Raw genomic sequence first — 27,031 nt, 5'->3', positions numbered from 1 at the left:
TAAGTAGGTTTAAAAACAGACGTCACTTAAAGGTTGCCACTAGGACATAGAATGTCACTAGTCAATAAAACAGATTCAATCGAAAAATTTGCATTAAAAGATCACCAAATGATAATTGATCCATAAGCAAGGAAGTGAGCAAGACTCAACTTAGTGAATATAATTTTATTTTTATTTTTTTATTTTTTAGATTAAATTAAGACCATCGTGGCCTAACAGGTTACCCCAATGCGCCACGATGGTCGAAAACAAATTTTAAATTTATAAAACATTAAAAAACGTATATATACATAAATATAACAATACTTAAACATAACAAAAAATTATAAAATATCAAAATTAAATGATACAAACTAGATCAGATCCTCGTAGCTAACATTAAATAAGTCAATATGTAATGCCAGCGTATTAAGGAGCCGGATGGCCACAGCTATAGGTGAGTCGGCAAGTGCGGATGTCCTAGCCCTAACGGCCATCAAAAGAGGTCTCGATCGTGATTCTCGAAAATGTTCCGGAACCCAAAACTGGAATTCCTCGAGAATAGCTGGATTGTCGACAGCACCTTTTAGTAATTTGAAAAAATGCTTAGCGACATACAGCTTTCTGCTAGAACTCAGCGAATCATATCCTAACGCTCCTAAACGAAAGGCGCTGGGATATAAGTACGGATAATAACCAAATGTCCTTTTGTAAAGGTATCTTAAATACCTTTTTTGAATTTTTTCCACTAAAAGGAAATATTTGGCTATTCGGGGATTCCAAATTATAGATCCTGATTCAAGAATGCTACGAACTAAGGTGTCATAGAGGATGCGAATAACTGACGGATCGTCAAAGTGAAAGGCATTCCTCATAACAAAGCCGAGCATCTTGGAAGATTTATCACAGACGTCGTGTATGTGTAGAGAGAACGTCCATTTGCTCTCGAAAGTGATTCTGAGATCTTTAGTGGAAGTTTCTCTAGTCAAAATGTTACCACCGAGATGGTAGAAATAAGCTGATGGCGAACGGGATCGAGAAAATGACACAGTATGGCACTTTCCGACACTAAAGGGCAGACGGTTAATGGAAGCCATCTCCACAGAGAGTCTAAATCACTTTGAAAAGAGAAGGAGTCCACAACAGATCGAATGCATTTATATAATTTTAAATCATCTGCGCACAGAAGAAAACTTGAATTTATAATTGCTGTATTTATGTCATTAATAAATAACACAAAAAGCAGAGGTCCCAGATTGAATCCTTGAGGAACCCCCGAAGGGGTAAAATATTCTTTTGACAATCGTCCACCATAGGTTACAAGGTGTCTACGATTGCTTAAATAACTCGAGAATAACCGAGTCAAATTATCTGAGCAACCGAGGTTCGACAATTTTTTTAATAATAACCTATGACAAGCTTTGTCAAAGGCTTTCTCAAAATCTGTATACACGACGTTTACTTGAATTCCCGCATCGAGAGAAGTTGTCACCGTTTTGGTGAACGACAGAAGGTTAGTAACAGTGGAACGGGCAGAACGAAACCCGTGCTGTTGGTCTAACAAAACTTGCCGAAAGTGATTATAGAGATATTTATGAATAATTATTTCAAATAATTTAGCAGGAGCTGACAACACTGCGACTGGTCTATAATTCTTTATATATAATTTGTCACCCTTTTTATGAATAGACTTTTATGCATTTCCATAGATCAGGAAATGATGATGTTTTGAGAATCAGATCATTAATACATTTTAGAGGAGCAGCGAGACTGACTTCGCAACCCTTCAAAATAAAATCGGGAATTAAATCAGGTCCAGAAGAACGCCCTGCCTTTAATTTATTAAATCCGTATTTAAGATCTGAGTGCTCAGTTTCTTTGATGGTCAGTACTGAAGACCAAGAACATGAAGAAGGAAGCGACTGAGCAGAAGGCGAAAAAGATTCCTCGAAAACAGAACGAAAATATTGCGCAAAACCGTCAGCAATATTTTGGGAACCGTCCAATGTTTTATCGTCGAGGTTCATCACTTTCGACGTCGTCCTCATAGAAGGCCGTTAATTATAATAATTATTGGTTCTTGTTGGCTGCCTTAAAGCACAACGTTTTTGCCACCTATCATATTCACCTGACTTGACACCAGCAGATGGCTTTATTATTTCTAAATTAAAAATTGATTTCATAGCCTAGAAGATGAAAAAATTTGAATTTGTTGTAATTATTTTAACAAAGATATCAAACATTTTCCATACTATTTCGATTGGACTAATCCGGAAATTAAATTGCCACCTTTTTTATAATAATGAATAATATGCATATTTAACGTGTTATGTTACTTTAGGTATCGATTCACTCAAATCACTGTTGACCCTCAAGTAAAAACACCGAATGGAAAGACGTATGATGTGCTATTCATCGGTACAGGTATGTTTTTTTAAGTTATTTATAATATTAGTGAAAATCCGGACCTAATAATTCTATCTATAAATCAAGTATATTTATAACTTAATAATTTAATTACAGATAATGGAATGGTGATCAAAGCCATCAATGCAAATTCTGCTGATTCCGTTAGACATGTAGTGCCAGTGGTTATAGAAGAACGGCAAGTCTTCAATCCAAATGAACCCGTGAGAGCATTACGAATCAGCCGTACTCCGGGAAGTCCAGCCCGACTCATTGCTGCATCTGATTCTCAAGTGCAATCTCTAAGACTGCACCAATGCAATTCAAGTAAAATTAAAACATGCCTGTAAGTTTTTTTATAATATTATGCAATTATTTATATTCATATTATATTAATATATTTATATTTAAATCAGACAATGCGTTGAGCTGAGAGATCCATATTGTGCATGGAACAAGAGCGCTGAAATGTGCACATCTATTGAGACGTCGACGCAATGGCCCGAAGGAAACTTCTATCAAAACGTGGCTACAGGAAAACACAGCGATTGTCCACAAGGTAAATTATTTTCATTAATTCTAGGCTTGTCTCACTGAAATTTTGTAGTAAACACTCGTAGTTAGAAAGTAGTGATTTTAGCTTATTATTTCAATTTTATTAAAAGGCAAAAATACTGGTAAAGATGCAGGGAGCGTGAGTGGACTAAGCTCTAGTCAGCCAAAGCACAACGACGTTCTGATGCAGGGAAAAGATAACGAGATCATCAACATCATGCAGGACAAGGAGTTCTCGAATACACAATCTGAAGGTATGTTTGATGTGAAGCTATAAAAAATATAATATACATATAACATATGGACTTTTTCAATGCAGGTCCGTCTGTATCAGTAGCGGATACTTTACTACCGGCATATTCGGCTGAAACGTTGGCCCTCGCAGTAGCAGCCGGTGCAATCGCTGCACTCGCAGTGGGTTTCGTAGCTGGTTACTTTTGCGGGAGAAAATGCCATAAAGACGAAGACGACAATCTTCCTTATCCAGACACTGAGTATGAATATTTTGAACAGAGGCAAAACATCAATCGGTATGTTTATATCAATAACTCAATAGTATAATATCAATATATTATAAATTATTTTCTTTCAGAATTCAAGCAGAACCAAAGTTATTGTCTCAAGTTGAAGAAGTAACGTATGCCGAACCAGTTTTGGCACCACCGGGCGGGCAATTGAAAGCACCACACTCACCCCGCAGCACTTTAAGAAAAGCACCCCATCCTCACTACTCTCACCCCAATCATCCTAATCATCCTTCTCATCCTGGCCATCCTGGCCACCCGCACGCTGAGACTCTCTTCCAGTTCCAGCAGCCGGACGGTTCGGCTGGCGGTTATAGGCAAGTTCGAGACAATTTTGGTACTCTTCGGTCCCATCAGGTAGTTGTAATTATTCGATTTGCAATCTTGGCTGCGTTGCACGATTTTAGTTTAGTAATATATATTGTTTGTTACGTTTATTGCAGGGGGACGGATACAGACGTGGAAACGATGGTTTTTCCACGACGCGTAGTGTAAAAAAGGTTTACCTCTGAGAAACAAGTGGGGCGGACGCGAGGGGGGAGCCCATGCCTGCCAACCACCATACGCATCGCTCCACATCCCATCACCATCATACTTTGGGTATTATTAAATTTTAATTTATAATTGGTAAATGGCATTAAATAATTACAAAACAGTTTGCCGACACACCAAACATACAAAAAGTAAAAATAATAAGACAAGAATATTTCTAAAAATAAGTCAAAATACCTCTATTATTTTTAAATATGTATTTAAAGTCTGCTTTATTAATCATGCATATTAAAAAGTAATAAATTTTTAACATAAAAATAAGTTATAATCGTCAAAGTGAAACTCGTTCCTCATAATACAGTCGAGCATCTTGGAAGATTTTTTCAGACGGCATTTACGTGTAGAGAACCTCTAATTGCTCTTAAAAGTGATCTTTGTTGGAAGTTTCTCTAGTCAAAATATTTTTACCAAGATCGTAGGAATAATCTGATGGCGTACGAGATCGAGAAAATTACACAGTATGGCACTTTTCAGAAACTAAAGGGCAGACGGTCGATTGAAGCCCATCTCCATAAAGAATCTAAATTACTCTGTAGAGAGGAGTCCGCAACATATCGAATGCAATATTAATGTCATTAATAAATAACGAAGGGATGAAATATTCTTTTCGACAATCGGCCTCCATAGGTTACGAAATGTCTACAATCGCTCAAATTACTCTGGAACAATCGAGTTAGATTATCTAAGCAACCGAGGTCAATATATTCAATATATATAGCAACAAATGTTTAATTACACGTTTTTTAAAATGCTTTAGTAACTATATTATGAGAAAATTAAGTAATGCCTTCAACAATCGCTACGGAAATTGAAAACCGATATTTCAAGTCCTACTCCTTACTGATTTTTATATTTTTTTAATAAATAATAATTTTACATTATTTTATTTCAGTGTCTCAGCGCAGCAGTGGCTCAGAATCATGTTCGGGAACAGGGGGAGGCAGTAGTCCTAGTCCTTCGCCGCCTTCAAGCAGCCCGAGCCCCCCGCCCGAAATGCACCCCCACACGCCGCCCCCACCGGCCTGCAGTTATATATATCGCTCTTAAATCCATTAAAATAAGTATGTGATAAAAAAGACTATTGATCCCGACGACGTGGGTGTTAATTAGTATTTTGAATATAATATGACAAAACAATAAAAGTGCATTCTTTTATATTAATAATTAAATGACGATTCGTTATATATGATGATGACGACGACGGCACAAATACATTGTTATAAACTGTTGACGATGAGTGTATACAAGTTAATATGTTTAATAATGGCGAAAACGTGTTGAAAGTCACTGATTTGTTTACCGAATGAAAAGATTGATAATTTCCTATGTTGCATTGTTTATATATACGATAATACATAATCTGTGAATAATTACAGCCTTATATTTATAGGCTATTCTTTTTATAAAAATAATATTTTAATTTAATCATTGCTTGTTTATCGTTCTTCTTTATTCTTTATTTTAGTTCATATTTATATCATTCATATGAAATTTTATTATTTTCCAAAATTACCTTATCATTGAAATATTTAACTGTATATCTAATTAAAATAATATATTTAATAACAACGTAATAATAATTTTATATTTATTATTATCATATTGAATATAAATTGTTTAATTTCAAATAATAATAAAATATCATCATTTTTTAATCGTTGAATTTCAACACAGTGATAACTTTGTAAATAATCAAGAACAAAAGTATCATCAATTTATATTTTATCGCCTGATTGAAATGATTCTGTAATTTATATTGTATATGATACCTAGCTTTTTATCGATTATTATTATGTAATGTAAAGCTTTATTTTCAATTTTATATGCGTACATAGAAATATATAAATATTATGTAAACTCGGACACAATTTGCATTACTGACAGCGAGCAAACTATATACTGAAGTTACACTAGTATGTTTTGCTACAGTTACATTTTCATATTGACAAATTAAATATTTTTAATAAGCATAATTATTATTAATAAATTCAGAGCACTTTAAAATCATTGAAGCTCTATTCCAGTATTTTTCAGAAACACCGCCGATTAACTTATAATTTTTCGGCGATCGTTGTGAAAAAAACACTGCGCATTCCCAAGTGTTTATATAAATATGTAAATAGTCGTCATGTGATGTTAGCGGAGTGACTGATCATGTTGAATATTTTTTATATATTACAAGTCAATAATACTTCCAGTACTTTTTTATTTCGTTAATTAATAAAAAAAATTGTAATTACTCTGTAGCTGTAAATATTTTATATATTGATATAGGTTAATTTTTTGATGTTTAGCTATCTATATTGAAAATAAAAAATTATGATGCGTGCGTGTGTGTGTGTGTGTGTGTGTGTGTGTTGAACGATTTGTGAATATATATAGTGACGTGTACGTATGCATAAATGATTCTTACAAAAAAATCTAGTTATAACTCTGATATTCAGTCATTAAAAGTGCTTCTTATGAATGTGTTAGATTTTTAGGAGAGATTTCATAATGTGACCTTTAGTAATGAAATAGGAACAAAACAAGAAGTTTCTCGTAGGTTTAAAATACAATTTAATTGACGATCAAAGACGGATTTTTTACGAAATTTTGCAAATATTACCCCTGTAAATTTGTGCAATAAAACTGATTGATTTTATTCACGTACTGAGTTAGAAAATTATATATAAATAAATCTATATATATACAACACAAGAGTAATTGTGAAAACCGTTGAAATACCAAATAATAAGACATGGTGTCTATAGTGAGGATGACTTAAGTGCGTTTTAAGGTAGCGTTAACATTTATTCAATTTTTTATATAAATAGTGAATGAAGTCAATTGTACGTTTAATATGCAAAGTTTAATATTTTGAAGACAGTTTTTTGCATAAATCTAAAACGACCTGGTTTGTAGCATGTAACGATACGTGGGTAATATAATTTTGTTCCGATTGTCAACATTTAGTTGTTAGTCGTTATTGTGAAGTTTTGGTTTCCATGATAAAATTAATATTGATGATTTTTTTATACTAACTAATATAAATAAGACTGAATGATATATTAGTATTGATCGGAATTAATGTCTCAAAAAGACGCATTTCTAGTTTTAGAGTTTAAAAATACTTTATGCCTTTTAAATTAATAAATGCACACTCTCGTAAGTCCTGAGATTACCAATTCAACTGCTGTTTAATATATCCAATAAAGTTTTTTATGTAACGAAGATTTCTCATCAAATCTTACCTTAAAAGTGTAGAGCATAAAGTTCAAATTTAGCCATAAAAAATAATGAATATTATAAATAAATAAAAAAATGTCATAATTATTGTTAATTTTATAATGTGGATACGTTATTATAATTTTATGTTATTTAGCTTTCGTTTGTGCTATGAAATATCCATGAAATACCAAAGATGTGTATATTTTTGTAAACATATTTGTAAACACATGTTAGTCCATGCTAACTGGATATATATCTGTATTTATATATCCACATTTTTTTAATAAATAATTTATATATTTAAAAAATGGTAACAATAAAATATTCTTCAGGGTATATACTGAATTGAATATTTTACATTGATTATAAACTGACAAAAAAATCATTTAACGATTGTTGAACCAAAACGGTGAAGTCGTATCGGTTTCTGTAAAAAATGATATTTCTAACGTTCTGTACAATTGAAAGAAATATTTGACGCTTTTTAATAGCATGTTTGAAGAATGCAAAGATGATGAATCTAACGTCTTTCCATTTCGATTCTGTTGAACAAATAAAATGCATTAGGTTATATAGTTTTAAGTGTTTTATACTTATATTTAATAATAAATTTTAAAATGCATTATATTATCAATACAAAAAGCATGATTAGGAAATGTGTATATAGAATTATAAGAAATACTCATAGATCTACCGCTGTTTCGATTTTGTCTCTACAGAATGCTAAAGCTTGTGTATGTACTCAAAATGCCAATACTTATGATTTTTTTATTCATAAAAAAATCAAAAGTTAATGCGTACCAAATTATAAATTTAATTAAACTATGTTTATCAAACACTTTCGTATATTATTTTTAATCTTACATTTTTTCATGTATTTTTATTTTCAATTTCTAACCCGTATTCACGCATTCGACCATAATTTGCGAATTGTCTACATACAAGAAAAAAAAATATTTATTTCGATATAAATAGAATACCTGTTGGTTCTACACAGTAAAAATATATGTTCAAACGAACATTGTTATTATTTACAATTTAATCTACAATCTATATTTATATTATATAAACATAGATATTTATTATACATAATATATGATATATATTATATATATATATATTTAGTAGACGAGCAGAATTAGCAATCTGTTGAAAGCGATTGGTTTTCACTAGTATGCCTTCATTTTTAATAATCAGCCGGAGTTGTATACATAATACATATAAAATTGTACTTATATACATGTATATAAATATACATATATACATGTATATAAAATATACATATATTTAAAACAGTGACTCCTAAACCAATGTTATGAATTACAAAAAATGGGACATCTATTTATAATGTAAAAAAATCAATTGTCCTAATGATTCGTGGAGTTGAGTAATTTCTTGATAAAATTTATATATAATATATATATATAGAGATCGTGTTGCCTAGTCTGTATATTTAAGAGGCATGAAGGCTTCTTAGGATGCCTCAATAGACCTAAGTTCAAACCAATTATTTATACTATAAAATATGAGAGAAGTTAACATTATAAGACAATGATGAGTAATTCTAAAATATCTTACAGTTGAATTTATAAATCAATTTGGTTAACACTTTTGTTATACAACTATTTTTCTCTATTTTATAAATCTTGGTATATATATATATATATATTATAATATATCCCTAGTTATGAGAATAGTTTGCAATTACTATAAATAAATAAAAAAATCTAGGGTATGAAAAAATAAACTTTTACAAAACGATGACTATTTTTGCTGTATATAAATAAACCAAAAAAAACGTTTACGTTTTTTATATCCAGATGTTGATGCGTATTGTTTTTTTATATTGTTTTTTTTTATATATACGAATATGGAAAGCCAATTTATTAGACTACAGTTAAAAATAATTTTACATTATTCATTGCAGTTACCTGTAGCGGTGCTTTACCTGCACATTTTTTCTGGTTATATAATACGGCTAAATATTTTAGTGACAAAACATGTATTCATTTTCAATAGAAATAAAAGAAATGTAAAATTTACATAATGTGTTTTTATTTATTTTTTTGCGGAATTTACAATTCAACCCACCAAATCTAATGTTTATCCGAATAATCCATTCAGTTATAATATTATACTCACCTTTAAACTATTACTAAGCACATTTCGACGGTCACATAGAATATTATTGTAATTCATTTTTCATACTAAATAATTTATATATTTTTAATTCCATATACAAGATTATATAGTCGTCATACGACATTCTTAAAATATTGGTTTATTTTAAATGCTAAATTCTAGGATGGTCAGAATAAAAAAATATTTTTACAACTTAAGTATATGCCCTATAAATAATAATTCATGTATAAAATGACATTTGATTTGAACTTTAATCCTACATATAGGAACATAAAGAGTAGGTAATCTACGGAAGCCAATCCATGTAAATAGTTGACAGATGTTCTAACCATCTAAACTAATTTTAATATTACTTTCTTATTTTACGAAGTGGATATATTATTAATCACAATAAAATTCTCTGTGACTGTGGATTTATATTATGAATTAAATAATTTAATATATCATAAGGTTAATGAGGTGTTGGAATAAAAACAAGAATTGGTTCGATTGTTTACAGCTTATGTAATTGTACAAATAAAATTGTATAAACAGAAACAAATTTTACGACAAACGCACGATACGACATACAGTCATTATATAAAAAAATACAAATATTTAAAAACTAAAAAATATAAATTCAATAACTATACAATAAATAATATTAATAATATATAATTTTAAAACAGTCACTCAGTATATTTTGCTAACAGAAAAGAAACGCATAATATGAATCCAACAAAAATATCAAAAACTAAAAAAATAGAACTTAAAATACTATTTATACGTTACAAATTTCATCTATAACGTAAAAAAATAATACTATAACCGCTGAAAAGTTTATCAGATTGTCACGATTAAGACATTCCATTTTGTATTTTTTTAAACACAAGACAAGTATTAAAATTACTATTTTTTAAAGTTCTCAGTGTTTTCCGCTACAAACTTTGGATGGAATTTATTACGGTTTAACCAAACTGATCACACTAACGCTGAAGTCGGTTCATTGCACTTATCGTCGAATATGTGTATTCATATGAAATGAGAGAGGAATGGATGGGTAGTATAAGTATAATTTTGATCTATATTACGCATCACTGCAGATTGATAATTATAATTATTTCAACTTAAATACATCAGTCTGTTACAAAGAGACTCGACAATAACTATATGAAGTATATAATTTCAGACTTTACCTCAAATCATTATATTATTAAGATTTTCTTTCAACATTGTTTAGTTAATCATTATCCGAATCAAATTATTTGTAAGTATTTAAATATGATTATACATACATATGTATATGTATTATAAAATGGATCAAGACTATTAGGATGTCCGATAATATATATATATGTTAATAACTTTGTATCAATTATAATCAGTTCACAATAATTAGAATTGATAAATACATTTTTTATTATTATTATAAATGAGTATTATTTATCATGTAACACAATTATCGAGCAACCTAATATATGTTATATAAAGCATAAGATGGATTCATAAAAATAAAATCAAAATACATATAACAGATAACGCATAACATATTATAAATTACCAAAAAAAATTGCACATGATAAAAACGAAACATTAGACTTGCGTCATTAATGTTTGGCACCTTCGACACAAAACTGCTAAAAACATACAAATTAGTAATTATTGTAGAATGAACAAAAAAAGACCACCGCTCCTCATCCTAACCCATAAAAAAATAAATTGTTCAAATAGATGCTTCAACTCCGTACATTGTCCACCCCAAATTTCTACAATATACACACGTTATTATCGACTATTTTATAAACATAAATTGGTTCTTATCGTTAATCACCGTTCTCATAAATACCCAATTTGCGCTTTACCCATCAAGTAATTTATATATATATATATATATAGAAACGAGCGATCACATTCATTTATATACATAATACAAACGTCACTCGTTAATTGTTATCAATTATTATTATAACAAGCGATTCAATCTATCCTCTAACGGCAAACTCTCGGGTTTCGCTTACATACTACGATTTCGATATCGATTTTTAATTTTTTTTGCAATCAGTTTTGTACTTAAGTGATAACAGCGATAACCTTATATAATAAAATAACTATTCACTTAATCGCCTTTCTAATGTTAAGGAAGCATATTAAAAACTATTATTTTTTTATATTATTTTAATACGAATAATCTCTAAATGGAAAATATTAAGTGATATTTATGGGTAGTGACGTTATCTTATTACAATACTACAGAAGACGAGTAGTTTCATGGCACTTATTCGCATCATAGTTTTCAGTGTTACTATAATGATATCTCCGCAAAGAGAGGTATTTTTATAACAAAAAAATAATAAGCGTAATTAAAAATGAAATAAAGAAAATTTAATTGTCGTCATCACTACCTATAAAACCCGAATCGTACGCGTAAAAAAATAAGTGATTAGTACTTATAATCTAGTAGTAACTTTGAATTCTCATTATTGAGTTTTGCGTTAGGGTTATTCATTACTGATCGACGGGACTTTCTTTGGTTTAATCCTTCAAACGGTTATTTTCTTCGATCCACAAGAAATGGCAATAGATTTTGCGATATGAACGTAGAGTTAAAACTAATATTTATTATACTATATGGCATGGATATACAGAGATAATAATGCTTTAGAGCCCATTTAATTATCTGTAAATAAATGTAACCTTATTTCTTCAACCATACATTTATTTATAAATATAATATGTAGACATCCTTAAAATGTATATTTACAACTAAAACAAAAAAAAATGAGATCACATTAATGTCAAAACAATGAAATGATATTCGATATACTTTGGCACAACAAAAATGGGCATTATTTTCGATATAATGTATCAGCGCAACAACTTGCTGTGCCTTAATGATACAAAGTTGTGAGAAATAGGATAATTTGATGAATATGTTGTATAGAACTTAAGCCAGATATAAATGTTTCATTGTCAAATTTCCATTCTATATGATAAACCTCTAAATATATAATCGAAAATAAATCGGTGGTATAATAAAATTAACAATAAATAAAATTTTGCTTAGTGGTCCTTACGATGATTACATTAAATGTTATTTGAAGGGCATTATCGCAATGTTGTGTACTGAATTCATATATAATTGATACTATAATTCCAAACTTATAATGCAACCATTGTAATTTCATATACATAATATATAATTCGTCTCCAGAGCTAACTGTTAACCGAACCTCTCCTTCACCAAAAACATCAGCTTCTTCTTGCCCTTGTACTTAAGCTTCATAATCTCGACCAATTGCGTAAACTGAGCTTGTCCGTCACTAGCTAACGAAAATGTGTCTCTCGCTTTGGTCAGAAAGTCAATAAAATCGGCGTAGTGTCGCGGAGATATGTGAGTGAGACGCGAGTGCGTCGTGGCTATGTACGCACGAAGAGTGGCTTCCAACAGAGGACGCAGAGCTGGCGCCGGTTTGGTGGAACGTCCGCCACTACGGGGCCAACAGCGCCTCAAGACGTCGGCTAACACGCCAGCGCACTGAACGTTGCGAACCACGAGTGGCAATAGACCTTGCAACTCAGCGCGACCCAAAGACTGAGCCAACGCACACGCCCAATGTATGTCATTGATGGCAGGATGCGTATCCTAAAAATAAAATTATCATAACAATATACTATTTTACTTGTGTTTACGCTAAAATAGTATAACACATACCTGATTATAACTGAGATGCAAATTTCTCATTGCTAATATCGCCAGACGATAAGCACGAGCAGGATGAGCGCGATGCTGCAAATAACGAGCTAGAGCGAACAACTGCTGAGGTGCAAGTGCTCCACGAGCAGCCGCACCCGCCACCAATTGATATGCCGCTTCACCAGCTCCGCCTGATCCTTCGCAAAGTGTTAAAGCGTGTAAAGCACATCCAGCTGGATCCTAAAATCGTTAAAAACATATGTTATAGGTAATTTTATACACTTTCGTTATTTTGTCAACACCTAGGAATTTACGTATTTTTCCATAATTATATCTGTTATTTATTTATTATTATTTTATATTGCATTATAGTAAATTATATAAAAAAAAACTTTGATTCTCGACGTTTGATTGCTTTGGTTTATTTTACTACTTTTTTGTATTAGTATATTTTAATAATTTATTAAAACACTTTTCTATTATTAAATTTTGTTAATTTATTTTACATATTTTTTTACATATTGTTTGGCTTACGTGAATTTTAAAATATTATTATAAAATATTTTTTGCTATGTTCATTTATTTCGTAATCTTTAATTGGTATTATTTCTACAGAAATAATTTACAATAAAAAAAATATTATATAAATATCAGTGGCGTGCCGGCCATATATGCGGTCGATTCAAAATGCCACCAGCATGCACGGTTGATCGACTATAAACACGAGCGAATATAAACACGATCACGTGATCGGCTGAATCGCTCGCCATCGACCGTTCATGCTGATGGCGTTTTGAATCTACCGCATCTATGGACGGCATGCCACTGATAAATATATAGTTTATTTCAAAACAGTAAAAGATCAACCACTGTAAATATACAGCGATACCGCAAAAAAGAGTTAATGAGATAATTGGTGTCGATTTTTTTTCTAATAAATTTATAAAATGAACTAAAACTATCCCACAAAATTAACACTATACAGGACACGCTGATACACAGATGAATTTTAAGAATTAATAAAAAAAGTAATTGAAAAAAAGAATTTGAATATAAATGTTGTTAATGAGGTTTAGGACTCCTGGATTCTGATAAAAAAAATGATAAATGGGTTGCGCTGTAGACTAATAATGTTTAATAAAAACATGGCACAGGCACAAACATGGTCATCCGCCATGTGCAATTGTCTAGGTAATGACACACATGTTGTATCATCGGCCTATAAAGCTAAAAACATTAACAATATTTATGAACATTGTTTATGTCAAATACAAAATTAACATTACACAATTTTTCATTAAAATATCTCTTTCGTAGCAACATTTGTTAATCACTAAAATAAATACTGTATAAATAATAATAATAACCTTAGTTGCACATTGTAATGCAAGGTTCCGTGCGCAATTTGCAACTTTCTCATGCTGCTCAAATGTGAGATTCAATTTTATCATAGTCGTATGAGACATCACGGTAGTGGCTACTGGACCGGTTGCTTCAGTCGGTGTGAATAATTGATACCTAATAATATTAATAATATTTTATTAATAATTTTAATATAATGAGTATGCCGAAAAAAGCAAAAATTCGTACCAATTTTGCATTATAGATAAGAGGGCTTCGATACCAATTTCGGTGGCACACGTGACTAACCAACGAACCATTTCGCGCCTTCTCCAATTCAATGACGACAATGTCATTCGCATTACCTGAAATTTATTGAGATGTTGTAAGATTTTATATACTAATAAGATCAGTATATAATGTGCATCTAATTACCTGAAGTCCCAACTCAAAAGCGACATTCAGCAAGGGTGGATGTCGAGGACCTGCATCAGGTGCCGCATTGCGCAGCGCATCTTGTGCAAGACGAAATAATTGAGCAGGACTACGAACATGTCTACGAGCAGCTTCCAAAACTGCAGCCAAACGAGCCGGATCACCGCGAGCCGCAGCCAATAACGCACTAGCTAAAGCTGCTTGCTGCGCTTCGGCTGCGGCCCATCCACACTCTCCGCCTACATTGCTACCGCTGCATTGATCTTCGTCTAATACTGATAGCCTAAACAGATTAAAATAAAAAAAACAAATATAAATATATGCGCAAATATATTTATATATTAAGTTTATTCTTTAAAAAATTTACCTCATTGCTCTCAATCCAACCCTATACGCTAAATCTGGATAAAAGTCTAATAAAGCCAAAAATAAGTAATGGGCAAAGGTATGCGCTGGAGCTGAATCCGGAGGCAGATGCGTTCCGAGCGTACTAGAAGGTCCAGCGTCCAATAAAGTTTGTGCCACTCTCTTAAGAACGGCAGCGAGCTGCGCATCCGGTTGAAGGGCGTGTAACCTTCCGACGAGACGTTCTTCCACTAGCAGTGCCTTTTCTTGAGCCGCTATACTTGCACCGGCAGCTCTACGGCGACCGAGACCCAGCAGAGCGGCCTCCAGTGCAAGACAAAGATACGACTCTTTATCAGTACCGGGAATAGTTATATGTTGATATCTACAAAAATATTAAAACAATATATAACTTAAATTGTTACGAATTACATCCAAATAAAAATGATGCTTACCTAGGAGGTATATTTGTATGAGAGTCTTCTATTAAATTATCTAAATATGGCAATATCCTAGGAACCCGCAAAATGGGATCTTCCACAACTATACACGCCTCGGCTAAACAGTCGAATATAAACCAGACTGCCTCTAACGGATAACCCATCCAATACGGACTATCTGCAAATTCAATAAAACAATATTAACACATTGATTACGTTGTGCAGATTTATTAAATCACCAAAAACGTACCTTGAGCGAGACACCTATCGTTATATGTCAAAGCGCAAGTTCCAACCGGAGCTGGTGCAGCCGTCGTTGGCGAAGCACAAGCGGTAGGATCCGTGTGCGATGCTAAAGCTATGGAAGAGGCTGTACGAGAACCCGTACTACTACTACTCGGGCCGGGCTCATTCGGTAAAGCCTTAGCCCAGCGAATGGCAGCAGCTGCTGCCCGTTTTCTTAAACCGCGAGCGCAAGCCGCTGCTAAACGACGGGCACTCGAAGTCAAGCCTCCAGCACGCAATGCTTCAACACGAGCACCAACGACACCTAAATGTTCTATAAAATAAATTTATAGAATTATTTTAGCATATAAAACAGTAGCTTAACAATGTCAAAGATAACTAACCATGCCATAAAGGTTGATTTAATTCATTAAACATTGGATAATTTGAAGATAAATCAGATTCAACATCGGTGTAAGTATCACTAGCTAATATATTTTTTAGGTGTTCATTTTCCCATGAGAGTTGAACTGCATCGAGGGCTCTAAAACATACATAAATATTCATTAAAATTCTGTTGGTCGATGGGCGAATGAAATTCAAAGAAGCTTCGCTGTATAGTACATATGAGGATAAATAAAAAATCAGTTGCCTCTTTTCTTATTCACAAAATAATTGATCGGGTGAATGCTCACATTCAAGTAACTGACTTATCGATTTACCCGCATTGTCATAAATGAGCAATACTTACTTATGGAAGACTGTACGTGGTGTTGCATTGGCCCAGGGATTAGATAATGATGCTCTATTACTATGCAAGCGCATTCGTTTACTAGCACGTCTATACGTTTCATAACTAAAAATATCACAATAAAATGAAACAGTGTCATAATCAATATATATTCAAACGTATAAAATATAATCGCTTACTTATTATTATATATTACATCTTCTTCAGAACTATCTCCAGAGTGTAAATTATTATGATGATTAAAATTATGATTAAATATGTTCCTTTCTCTATCTCGGTCTAAATCCCTCTGTCTGATACGCTCCCTTTCCCTTTCTCTCTCCCGATGCCTCTCTCTGAAAGATCAATGATAATTTAACAGATTATAATCGCCAATTTGTCAACGATTTAACCAAATTCAAAACACATACCTGTCTCTATCATCTCTATCTGCCCTGTGCCTGTCCCTATCTCTCTCATCTCTATCGCCGCGGTGCCTGTCGCGCTCCCTATCCCTGTGATCTCGATCTCTGTCCCTTTCGGTCCTTTCGCGATCTCTCGAATGGTACTGAAATGAACACATTATTTATAATATGCGCTTATCGCGAGTGATTCAGTCACAAAAAATACTAACCGGAGGCAGCGTTCTATAATCTGGATCTTCCGGCGGGCAAACTTCTACAGCAGCCCACTTTTGAAGCAAGCCCCTCCAGTGCTGTCTCTCCTGGGCGCTGCTGCGAGGATTAAGGACTATGCAAACCCACAAAGCACCAAGCTGCTCCCACAACTGCCTACATTTGTTCGTCATCGGCATGTTTTGATTGCGCCACAGAAAAAGCCGAGGGTCCGACAAGAACTGATCAGTCATCAGAGTCAACATCCTGGGGCCGTTCGAGTCCTGAGCACGTAACATCTCGCGTACCTTCGAAAATTGAAACACAAAAATTATTCGGCGACTGGAACAGGTATGCGCATCACACTAGAAACGGCGCTCACCTTAGAAAATAACGAATTTAAATGCTTATTGGCGTTGTAATAGCCGCTCTGAAGTAGATAAGCTCGAACTTGTTCGCAGACTTGGGTCTCATCTAAATGCCACGCGTGAGCGTCGTCGGCGGCGGCTCCTGCTGTGGGGTCTGGCGCTCCTGCTATTTTGTTGATCGCAGATTGTTGCTGGAGAATCTCGTCGGCCAACTTCTGAGCGGTGGGCAGTACTTCCGTGTGATGCTCTGATATCAGGTATTGCACGAACTTTTGCAACTGCTGCCTGTCCATCTGCAGGAGTGTTTCTGCGGAGTGAAAAATAAAATAATTAATAAAGCTGAAATACAGAACCAATTATAAATGATCATGCTCAAAATTCACGTGATTGTTTAATTAAATTACTAGCATATATTTGCCTCATTCATATATATATTAAGAGCGTTCAATGAAAGAAAAACGATATCCTTCCAAAATATATCCATCAAAACACCACAACACAAAAAATCGAAAAAATTGAGAACTTGATAAGAAAAGATGCCAAACTGAATAAGAAGCAACGCCATGTCAAGGAAGTTTTGGAATTGAAGTCAAAGCAAAAGTCAAGAAAGTGATACAAGAAGGACACACCATATTCGCACCATGGACCGGAAAAAACCATTGCCAATTAAAAGATTTTTTCAAAGAAAAACGCCGCGGAAATGTTTTGCTTTTACATGATAGCGCTCCAGTTCATAAAAGCATGATAGCAATTGCTGTTGTGATTATGTATGTATATATATATATGTAAAAGATATATCACCACAAGCATGTGTTTGCTTAGGATATTCGTGCGTATGTGGAGCTATAAACCGTAAACGAATAATTTATCGGGAAAATTGAGCTCGTCTCGGGGAAAGGGAGATAATGTCAGCGTTAATTGGCGTCGAAGTGAATTATAAATTCTTTCGCCCGTTATGCAGTCGATGAAGTAAAGTGTGTAAAGATGTTGCGAAAGGAAGTCGCAGAACAACAACGGAGCATGTATGCGGGTAACGACCGGCATTTCCATACTGAAAGCGTTAAGCCCACATGGCCGATATAAATAATTGAAGTAAAAACGACAGGAGGAGGAGGAGGTGGATGAGGACAAGGAAGAAAAAAGAAACGGCGAAGCAAACCGAGCAAGAAGTCTTTCGGGCACCAGCTGTCTTCGTAAGAACCGCGGGCCGTTTTCTTGCGATGCTTTTTCAAACGAGACGCCAAAAACGTATCTCATGAATATAAATTCTATATGAGAGTGCGCGTGCATATATTCACCTCTCGCCACATGCTAGGAACTCATACAGAAAAAAAAAGTTTTGTGGCTGTTAAAAAATTACCCCTAGAAATTTTAAGACGCGATCTCAGAGAATACGAGAGACAATGGACTCTCACGTAATGAACACAGTATGCAAACACAATTTCCTTTTAATTTGATTTATTGTATAAAAATTTAAGCTAATGGTACAACTTATTCTTGGCAATTTTTTTAATGAGGAGAAAGCTCAAATAATCATTCCAGATTTTTTGTTCAAGGAGGACAAAGATTTTTTTAATGAGAAGAAAGCTCAAATAACCATTCCAGATGTTTTTGCTCAAAGAAGGGCAAAAGGAAGACAAAATTTTTGAGGAGGACAATCTTCCTCAAGGGAGGACGTCTGGTCAACTTATAATAAGTAAAGATTAGACAGACACATTAAAACTGATCCGAGTCTTTGAGATGTGGTGTTACCAGAGAATGCTTAAGATCTCCAATGTACACGTATGATTTAAAAAAATATGATAACGCTCGCTAGCACAAAGAGAAGATTGCACGAATTTCGTGGACGTGCGCGACCGGCGACCTTTTCCATTGTCGGCTCAGTTTTTTTGGCAGCGGCTGCGGGCGGCGACCTTCTCGCCGGTCGATCGTCGCCTTGGCGGTGGTAATTGTTTTAATCGGCGTTTTTACGCGCTTTTTTACGACGACAACGAGCCCGGGAGCGGCCTCCGTCGACGGGCGATTCGCCCGTTGCCCACCTTAATGGCACGGAGCTCCGTTTATCACCGCGCCACCGAGTGTAACCGCACAATCAGTATCTTCTCTCTGTCTCTCTCTCGACCGACACTCTCATTCGACTACCACCTATCTCACAGATTTCTTCTGAATTCGCCTCTCCCCTATTTCGCAGATTTCGTCAGTAATCAAATTCCGGCGACACAAAGCCCCCGCCGATTCGATTCAATCCTTGTAAAATACGAATTGTTTCATTTTAGCTCACACATACGTGCAGCAGTGCCATTGTCTCTTAAAAAATCTTAGCGTAGTCCGTATTACACAAACACTCGAATGTTTCCGAGGGGTAGTTTAATAATGTTCAGCAAGTCTCCGTGACTCTATGTAAGTCATCGTTTCTAATATTTCCTCCAACAAACTTGAATTTGAATCGATAATGAAGAAGTGCTACTAAATCTCATTTGCTTATTTAGTTACATACTTCAACAAAACATAAAGATGTTGGAATTTGTTCTTCCTTATTTCTCTAGGCTCTCAAGCTCTTCGAGAAAGTCCTCGTAAGGCACCGAGGACGCGAACTACTACACTAAAACAGCTGTGAATCGGAGAGCTCCACGAAGGTTCGGTGATCATTGCTCACATGACAATTGGTCACAAGGCAACTTCTCACATCGAAAATTTCTCACAAATCTATCGCAAAATTAACAGGACACAAAAGTGAAAGCAATATCTATACATTATTTTTTAAATAATTTTATCCAGTTTTACAAGAAAATACCCGGGTTAAATAATAATGTGGCAATTAGGTATTTTTAATTTAAAAATTGGAAGCATATGGATAATTTTAATTATGAAAGCTGCTGATTTGTTAAACTAAATATAGCATATTATTCCAATATATTCAATTATTATATAGGAAATATGTTTTTTTAACTCCCGCCATAATTTGCAACTATTCTGAAAAGTCTTGTGAGCGATCGATTTGTGACCAATTATCGTGTGAGCAATAGTCCTTTCCCGATAGCCGGCGAAGGCGAACGAATCCTTGCCAAAGACTTGATAATATAATCATTCTCAAGTTATTGATCCTTACATTATTATTTTTTGTTAAATGACAAATTTTTAAGAAAGTTAATCTCTGTCTCTTTTATAGCCACCTGCTCTGCACGCAGCTGTGAATTTAATAGATTTACACCCTATTTTTTTTAAATTGCAACAGTTTTAAATCAATTAAAAATATTCGTATAAATTTAGTTCTTACCAAAAAAAAATATTTTATGAAAATTCTCGAGAAATGAAAAACTATTAATTTGTATTTTTCTCGACAAATTATCGAGAAGAAACACTAAATATAATACAATAACGCTATGTGTATTATCTCGAAATAAGAGTATTATACCTAACCAAATGTTTCAATGCTTTTCTTCACAAGGAACGCAATACATAAAGTCGATCGGAAATACTCTCATTCTCACGAAAAAACACTTGGTTCCTGCTGTGTAATATTCAAAGAAGAAATTCTGTACGTGTCACGTCAAAGTTAGTTTTATGAACAGCCTCGAATTTCCCGGAGTTTGAGAGACAAGTACTACTGTAAAAGCCTCCCGGTTCGGTAACATGGCACAAATTCCGGCCATTCTTAAATTTCAATACAAGAATATATACAAACGTACGAGGAGTATGACATCTTCGTTGGAAAAATGAACCTTAAAAATATTGTATGTGCATAATAAACGGAATGCCGTGATTTTTTAAGGCTCTCTTACTCAATATTTAACGAACGAAATGGGAAATGAACCCTCGCGTGCCGCCCTGCGGGCATAAATTGGAAATATTCGCGCAATACAGAGACGGACATCTCTCGATTATGTATGAACGGCGGCATAATTTTCCCTTTTCCCAATACCATTGCCGCCGCACAGCGCATTTTCAAAAGCTCTCCTCATCACCGGGGGTCTTTGAAAATTCGGCCCCCGTGAGGCCCTCGAGCCCCGCTCGCTGCTCCTATTGCATGAGAAACTGGATATTTCCACCCCTCTCATGTGAATTGCAAACGAACCGCAAGTCGAGTGGCGACGGAGGGTAGCCGAGACGCCTTCGGTACACGAGCGTGGTTCGTATATACAACAAGAGACCCGCAACGACGATGGGAATTCGATAAGGATTCGATTAACATGTGTACCTCGATTCCCATAGACCTAACGTTTGTATGTTACATAAGACCAAATTTACGCGGAATTGACAGGTGATGCTTATTATAAACCGAATAATCAATATTACCGTTGACGATGTATATTTTGACAATCAGAGGATTAATAATATGTTTTACAAATAGGTTAAGTACAATGGCATATGTAGGGATTTAAATTAATGAATAATATAAATATCCGTTCACCAAGGCTTCACTGGCCTTGTTCAATAAATGGTTAGTTCGCAAATTTGTACTATAAAAGCATAGAAAACTATGTCTATGGCAAATTTAGCAGTTACACTATAAAACCCTGGTCAAAACATCCCCCTACCCATTCCATTAATCAGTGGCTTACTAAGACCTGCTAAAACAAATTTTGAATACATCGACGCTTAAAAAAAGTAGAATATATTAGGCAGGGTCCGTATAGTATATGGCAGGGATATCCAACTATCGACTATATTTTTTTTCTGACACATAATGACAAAAAATACATAGCCAAGGAATATTTAATTGAAAGATTGTGCATCAATTTCAGGAGAATAATTTATTAACAATAAGTGTGAATACATCTTCGTCAAACTCGCCCGATTTTTATGTTTAAATATTTTAAGAATACAAAAATACATAGATCCAAAACATAGAATTCAAATATTCACTATATATTTCTAACCCTTTGAGTAGTGCATTATTTTTAACATATACATAGTATGTACATGGAAGTGAGTTAATTTTTTTTTTTTTTTTTTTTTAGTATTAATATTTTAATTTATTATATTACATATATAGTAAATATGTATGAGGAAATTCGGTGGTTCTCAACATGTTATTGTAAACTTCTTTATTTACGTCTCACTTTTATCAACTTATGATTATATTATTTACGTCTCACATTTATCATCATTTTTAATTATTGTATTAATTTATTTACAATAACATATTTTTTGATGAAGCAAATTCAGTGGTTCTCAACATTGTATTAATAACCTTTTTTATTTACGTCTTACTTTTATCAACTTATGATTATTTTATTTACTTATACAGGCGGCCCTCGACTTTCGAACGTTCGACTTTCGCACAATTCGCTATTTCGCACATCTAAAAAAAAAAATTTTTAATTTAATTTTTTTTTTTTTAAACGTTCTGATAGCGGTGAATCTTTTGCTTCAATCGGACGTTCGTATGATACAAACAGGTCTACGATATGTTCAATTTCGCAAAATAAAAATATAATTAAAGAATACGTTCAAAATTGTGGAAAATAAAGATATATTTCCACAATATTTAATGATATGTTTCCAAGAAAACACAGCAAAAAAAAACATGGATGAAATGGAAAATCTTTGTCATCGTAAATCGATGACCAACATCAAAAAGATGTCCCTCTGAGTATTTCAATTATTCAAGCAAAAGCTCTCAGTTTGCACAAAGATTGGAAGGATAGATTAAAAAAAATTTTAACACGGTTTTTCTAGCAAGTAACGGTTGGTTTTATAATTTTAAAATGAGGTATTCCTTTCATAATATTAAATTTACTGGAGAATCGGCTGATGCGGATAAAGATGATGAAAAAGAATTTATTTCTTAATTATCCAAAATTATCGAAGATGTAGAATATTCCTCTAGCCAAATATTTAATGTAGATGAGACAGGTTTATTTTGGAAAACTCTTTAACAATGAAAAATATGAATGAAGCCTTCACGCACCTTGACAATTTTTTAAATATTATGGAAGATTGTGATCCTAATGAAGAACGCATATCTCAAGTGCGTGGGGCGATCAATCAAAACAAAGCATGTTATAAAATACTATATGAAGAAAAGAATAAGAATAGTGGAAAACAGTTAACTCTTTTTAACTTTTTAAAGGAAACACCCGCAAACCCCACTTAAACGTGTCTCTTAAACGCCTCTTAAACATATTTTATTTACTTGATAAATAAATATTTTAACATTCGCACACATTTTCAGGAACCAATTATGTGCAAAAGTCGAGGGCCGCCTGTATATTAGAATAAATGTTGCTTTGTTGGTCAAGTAATTTAGTGGTTCTAAACATTTTATTGTAATTTTTTTATCTGAATAATGTATAGAAATACAAACACAAGAAAGTATAATATAAAAAGCAATAACAAAGAGTTTTGAAAACAATTCATTCAAAACACATTCTAAAATATATACGTGCAAATTTTTTTTTTGTGTGCCTAAAAGTAATTTGTTACGCGTGAAACATAAATTGAAATATGAAGCACATGTTGCTTGTTTTTGTGATGCGTTCAAGTCATCCCAATAATATAATAATAATCTCAATAATATTATAACAACAAATCATCTGTATTGGAAACATATTGAAGATAATATTACGTAAAAACATTATTATTTTATAATAATATCTTCACATGTATGTACAGTGCATACGCACACTTGAACACCAGCATTGATAAAATCGATATACATTTTTTTTAATTATTATCGTAATTATTTTTAAATTATTGAACATATTTACTTCCATTTTGAATCTAGAATCTTTGAAGAGCATCTATGACTTATGGTATCTATTCCAAGAAACACATAAGAGGTTTTTAAATTGAGTACGTAATATACGTATTTTTCTCACTTAAAACGAATGATATTCAAATATCATTGATAAATATATGTACCGCCGAGATGAAAAAAACAATTTAAATTTCAAAAATTCACTAGAAAATATGAATGAAACAGAACATACGTAATATTGGCAAATTAAAAAAATATTTCTTATGTATTTTCCCATTAAAATAAATAACATTTTTATGATAATTTCGAAATATTATTACTAATGAATATTATTACCATCGGAGAAGTAATAAATTAATCAAATTTACAAACGAAAAATAGAGAAAAATCAGTAAAATTAAGGCCTACGCGTATGTGCGGCGATACTCATCTGGATTCATCGAGTGTTGTCCCACATACGTTACAAATATATTTGCAAAAATATTTGTCCAAAGACCCGGCTTTCAAAGAAATATTAAATTGCAAAGTAATAATTTAATTTTCAAGCGCTTATTGTCAAAATTAAACAGCTCTTAAAATGTATTTACATCTGATTGAATATCCACGCCATCCTTGAATAGATTGATAATAGATTGAACCAGAATTTCATTTTTTTAAATCATTAAATATTTTTTTAATCTTGTAGGACGTTCTGTATTTCGGAGATGTATTTTTCTGTATTGAAATGATAGCAAGTATGTATTTATTTTTAAATTTTGGAAATCCGTCACAACGTTTATCCCTGAGATCATAGCTAACTAAACTCAGAAATGATACTAATCAAATCAGAGACGGTGCTGTTTTTACCTTGTAAATCTAAATTCAACAAACTTAGTTTTTCTGTGAAATCAGTCAAGAATGCTAAGTTACACAGCCAATTTCAATCGAACAGATTTTGATAATCATCTCCTCTTGATTCAAGAAAATTAATGATTTCGTCCAACAAATCGCAAAATATTTGCAAAAACTTGCTTCGGTTTCACCACCTCACATCTGTGTGTAAAATCAAGTCTGTATTTGTTCAAATCTGTATTAAGTTCGTCTTTTCATTTCATTGCATTGTATTTGAAAAAGTCGCGATAAAGACATTTTCTTCCAATCGATTAAATAAATTTAAATCGATAATTTCATTACAATTGATTTACGCGATATTTCCTGGAACATATCTACCGAGTTAATCGATGAATGGATAATATTTGCATTTTTATACTTCGAGATTATTGTATATCTTGAATGTCTTTTTTTCAATTAGTGAATCGGCGAATTCAATTTAGTTTCTTTAAAAAATTCGCTCTCAGAAAAAATGATAACTCGCTAGTAAATAACAGATTGCTCTATTAGCTTTGAAAACATCTTAAATTAAGTCAAATTTTAGTTCTTGCAACTACTTTATCCTAATTTTAAAATTAATAGGAAACTCAGATTGAAATTTAACATGAAACATGTCGAAATGGCGCTCCAAATTCCTTATTTTAAGTATTACGACAGAAACGTCACATATCAAACAGCAGCATTACTTTTTAACAATGATTAAAAATAGGCTAATCCCCATTCCTCGTGGAAATTATACAAACTAAACTATATATTTTACCCTGCACATAATAATATTGTTTTCTACCCTTGCGTTACCGATCGCTGTGTTACCATCTGGACCGTTTCTCTCTTAAAAAATGAACACATTTTGTGTGTGTCCAAAAAGCGATGCAATTAGATTCATCTGCGATACTCAAAAGCCGCCTCAAACCAACATTATAAAATACGTGACACGTGGTAACAGAGGAGAGAGACGTAGAATGAAGACGCCAGAGACTCCACGAAGTCACAAACAGATACGAACTAGGAAACTGCATTCAAAAAGCATCACGAGAAGACATCTCGACAACTCCCAGCTGCTTGACCGAAATCACAGCCAACAATAATACAACTCGACACGCCAACGAAGACTCTCCGAATTCCATTTTTTTTCATTTCAACTCCACCACCTGATAGCGGCATCATCTCTCTATATATGTCAATAACTGTAACCAGTGTCTATTTGGCTGCAGAGTCACACTTCTTCAGCCTCAAAACCGATTGTGAATATCTCGATACACTGTGTCGCAATCGACCAGCGATAGACTTGATGTCCAAGCCTGGTATATGGACTGTATTCGTGACCAACAAGAACAAGCTTGAGGCCTTAGAAATGTGGTGTTGTAGAGACGTGTGGTTGGCGTTTTTTATGGCTCAATCGTGTAAAATACCACACATAACAATGCCTAAATACAGTATCCTTCAGCTGCTATTGAAATGAAATATCCAATTAAAGTTTAGAATGCTTGTCGTGATTATCAAAGTTGCAGGCGGATAGTCGCCAATGTCCGTACGCGGACACGGCGCAAGAAGAACGACCTATTTAGAATGTGGGTTAAAACGCGTCGCCCTTATTGCGCATCGGCGCCGAATAACCTGACACGCATCTCTCGCGTTTGAGAAGCCCTGTCGCCGGGGCAACTATAACCCCATTAGTACTCCCACAGGCGCAACCACCCCCCGGTGGGGTGAATACATCGGTAAGACGAGTCGTCCGCCAATGTACCTACTACAACAACCCCGTATAGGAGCGCGCGCGCGTGTATACACGTACGCGGGGGGATTTACTATTTAATGGATGCGATCAAGGCTGCTCAACCATTCGATCCGGAGGGGAGATGGCAGCCAGGCCGTTTACCCCGAAACTTCCCGTACGAGTCGCACCGGGCCGAATCGGA

The 27,031-nt window shown here is 33.5% G+C and overlaps 2 protein-coding genes across 6 annotated transcripts in view; one reads left to right on the top strand and one right to left on the bottom strand.

Moving 5' to 3' along the window:
- Positions 1 to 5,068, top strand: part of Sema1a (semaphorin 1a) — a 525,505-nt gene extending 520,437 nt beyond the window's left edge. For 2 of the 5 annotated variants that reach the window (XM_088198048.1, XM_088198045.1), the window contains exons 13-20: positions 2,321 to 2,403; positions 2,503 to 2,731; positions 2,802 to 2,944; positions 3,051 to 3,194; positions 3,260 to 3,470; positions 3,533 to 3,824; positions 3,908 to 4,064; positions 4,909 to 5,068. In XM_088198048.1, coding sequence (XP_088054174.1) covers positions 2,321 to 2,403; positions 2,503 to 2,731; positions 2,802 to 2,944; positions 3,051 to 3,194; positions 3,260 to 3,470; positions 3,533 to 3,824; positions 3,908 to 3,976 — 1,171 coding nt within the window. In that variant the 3' untranslated portion in view covers positions 3,977 to 4,064; positions 4,909 to 5,068. The remainder of the gene's footprint in view (positions 1 to 2,320; positions 2,404 to 2,502; positions 2,732 to 2,801; positions 2,945 to 3,050; positions 3,195 to 3,259; positions 3,471 to 3,532; positions 3,825 to 3,907; positions 4,065 to 4,908) is intronic. The other 3 variants (XM_088198049.1, XM_088198050.1, XM_088198046.1) reach the window with 3 other exon arrangements.
- A 6,318-nt stretch (positions 5,069 to 11,386) lies between these two features.
- Positions 11,387 to 27,031, bottom strand: part of LOC148229760 (zinc finger SWIM domain-containing protein 4-like) — a 93,572-nt gene continuing 77,927 nt past the window's right edge. The window contains exons 4-17 of the mRNA XM_088198044.1: positions 17,554 to 17,846; positions 17,192 to 17,479; positions 16,989 to 17,125; positions 16,758 to 16,913; positions 16,579 to 16,683; positions 16,232 to 16,371; positions 15,853 to 16,161; positions 15,618 to 15,780; positions 15,185 to 15,547; positions 14,818 to 15,100; positions 14,632 to 14,747; positions 14,409 to 14,559; positions 13,060 to 13,281; positions 11,387 to 12,990 (exon numbers count right to left, since the gene is read on the bottom strand). Of these exons, the coding sequence (XP_088054170.1) occupies positions 12,568 to 12,990; positions 13,060 to 13,281; positions 14,409 to 14,559; positions 14,632 to 14,747; positions 14,818 to 15,100; positions 15,185 to 15,547; positions 15,618 to 15,780; positions 15,853 to 16,161; positions 16,232 to 16,371; positions 16,579 to 16,683; positions 16,758 to 16,913; positions 16,989 to 17,125; positions 17,192 to 17,479; positions 17,554 to 17,846 (3,149 nt within the window). The 3' untranslated portion in view covers positions 11,387 to 12,567. The remainder of the gene's footprint in view (positions 12,991 to 13,059; positions 13,282 to 14,408; positions 14,560 to 14,631; positions 14,748 to 14,817; positions 15,101 to 15,184; positions 15,548 to 15,617; positions 15,781 to 15,852; positions 16,162 to 16,231; positions 16,372 to 16,578; positions 16,684 to 16,757; positions 16,914 to 16,988; positions 17,126 to 17,191; positions 17,480 to 17,553; positions 17,847 to 27,031) is intronic.

This window comes from Plectrocnemia conspersa, unplaced genomic scaffold, assembly GCF_051122295.1.
Source record: "Plectrocnemia conspersa isolate PC_06_02 unplaced genomic scaffold, ASM5112229v1 ptg000011l, whole genome shotgun sequence".
Classification (NCBI taxonomy): domain Eukaryota; kingdom Metazoa; phylum Arthropoda; class Insecta; order Trichoptera; family Polycentropodidae; genus Plectrocnemia; species Plectrocnemia conspersa.
Note: the sequence above shows the minus strand (reverse complement) of the source record. Positions and strands in the feature narration are given on the sequence as shown.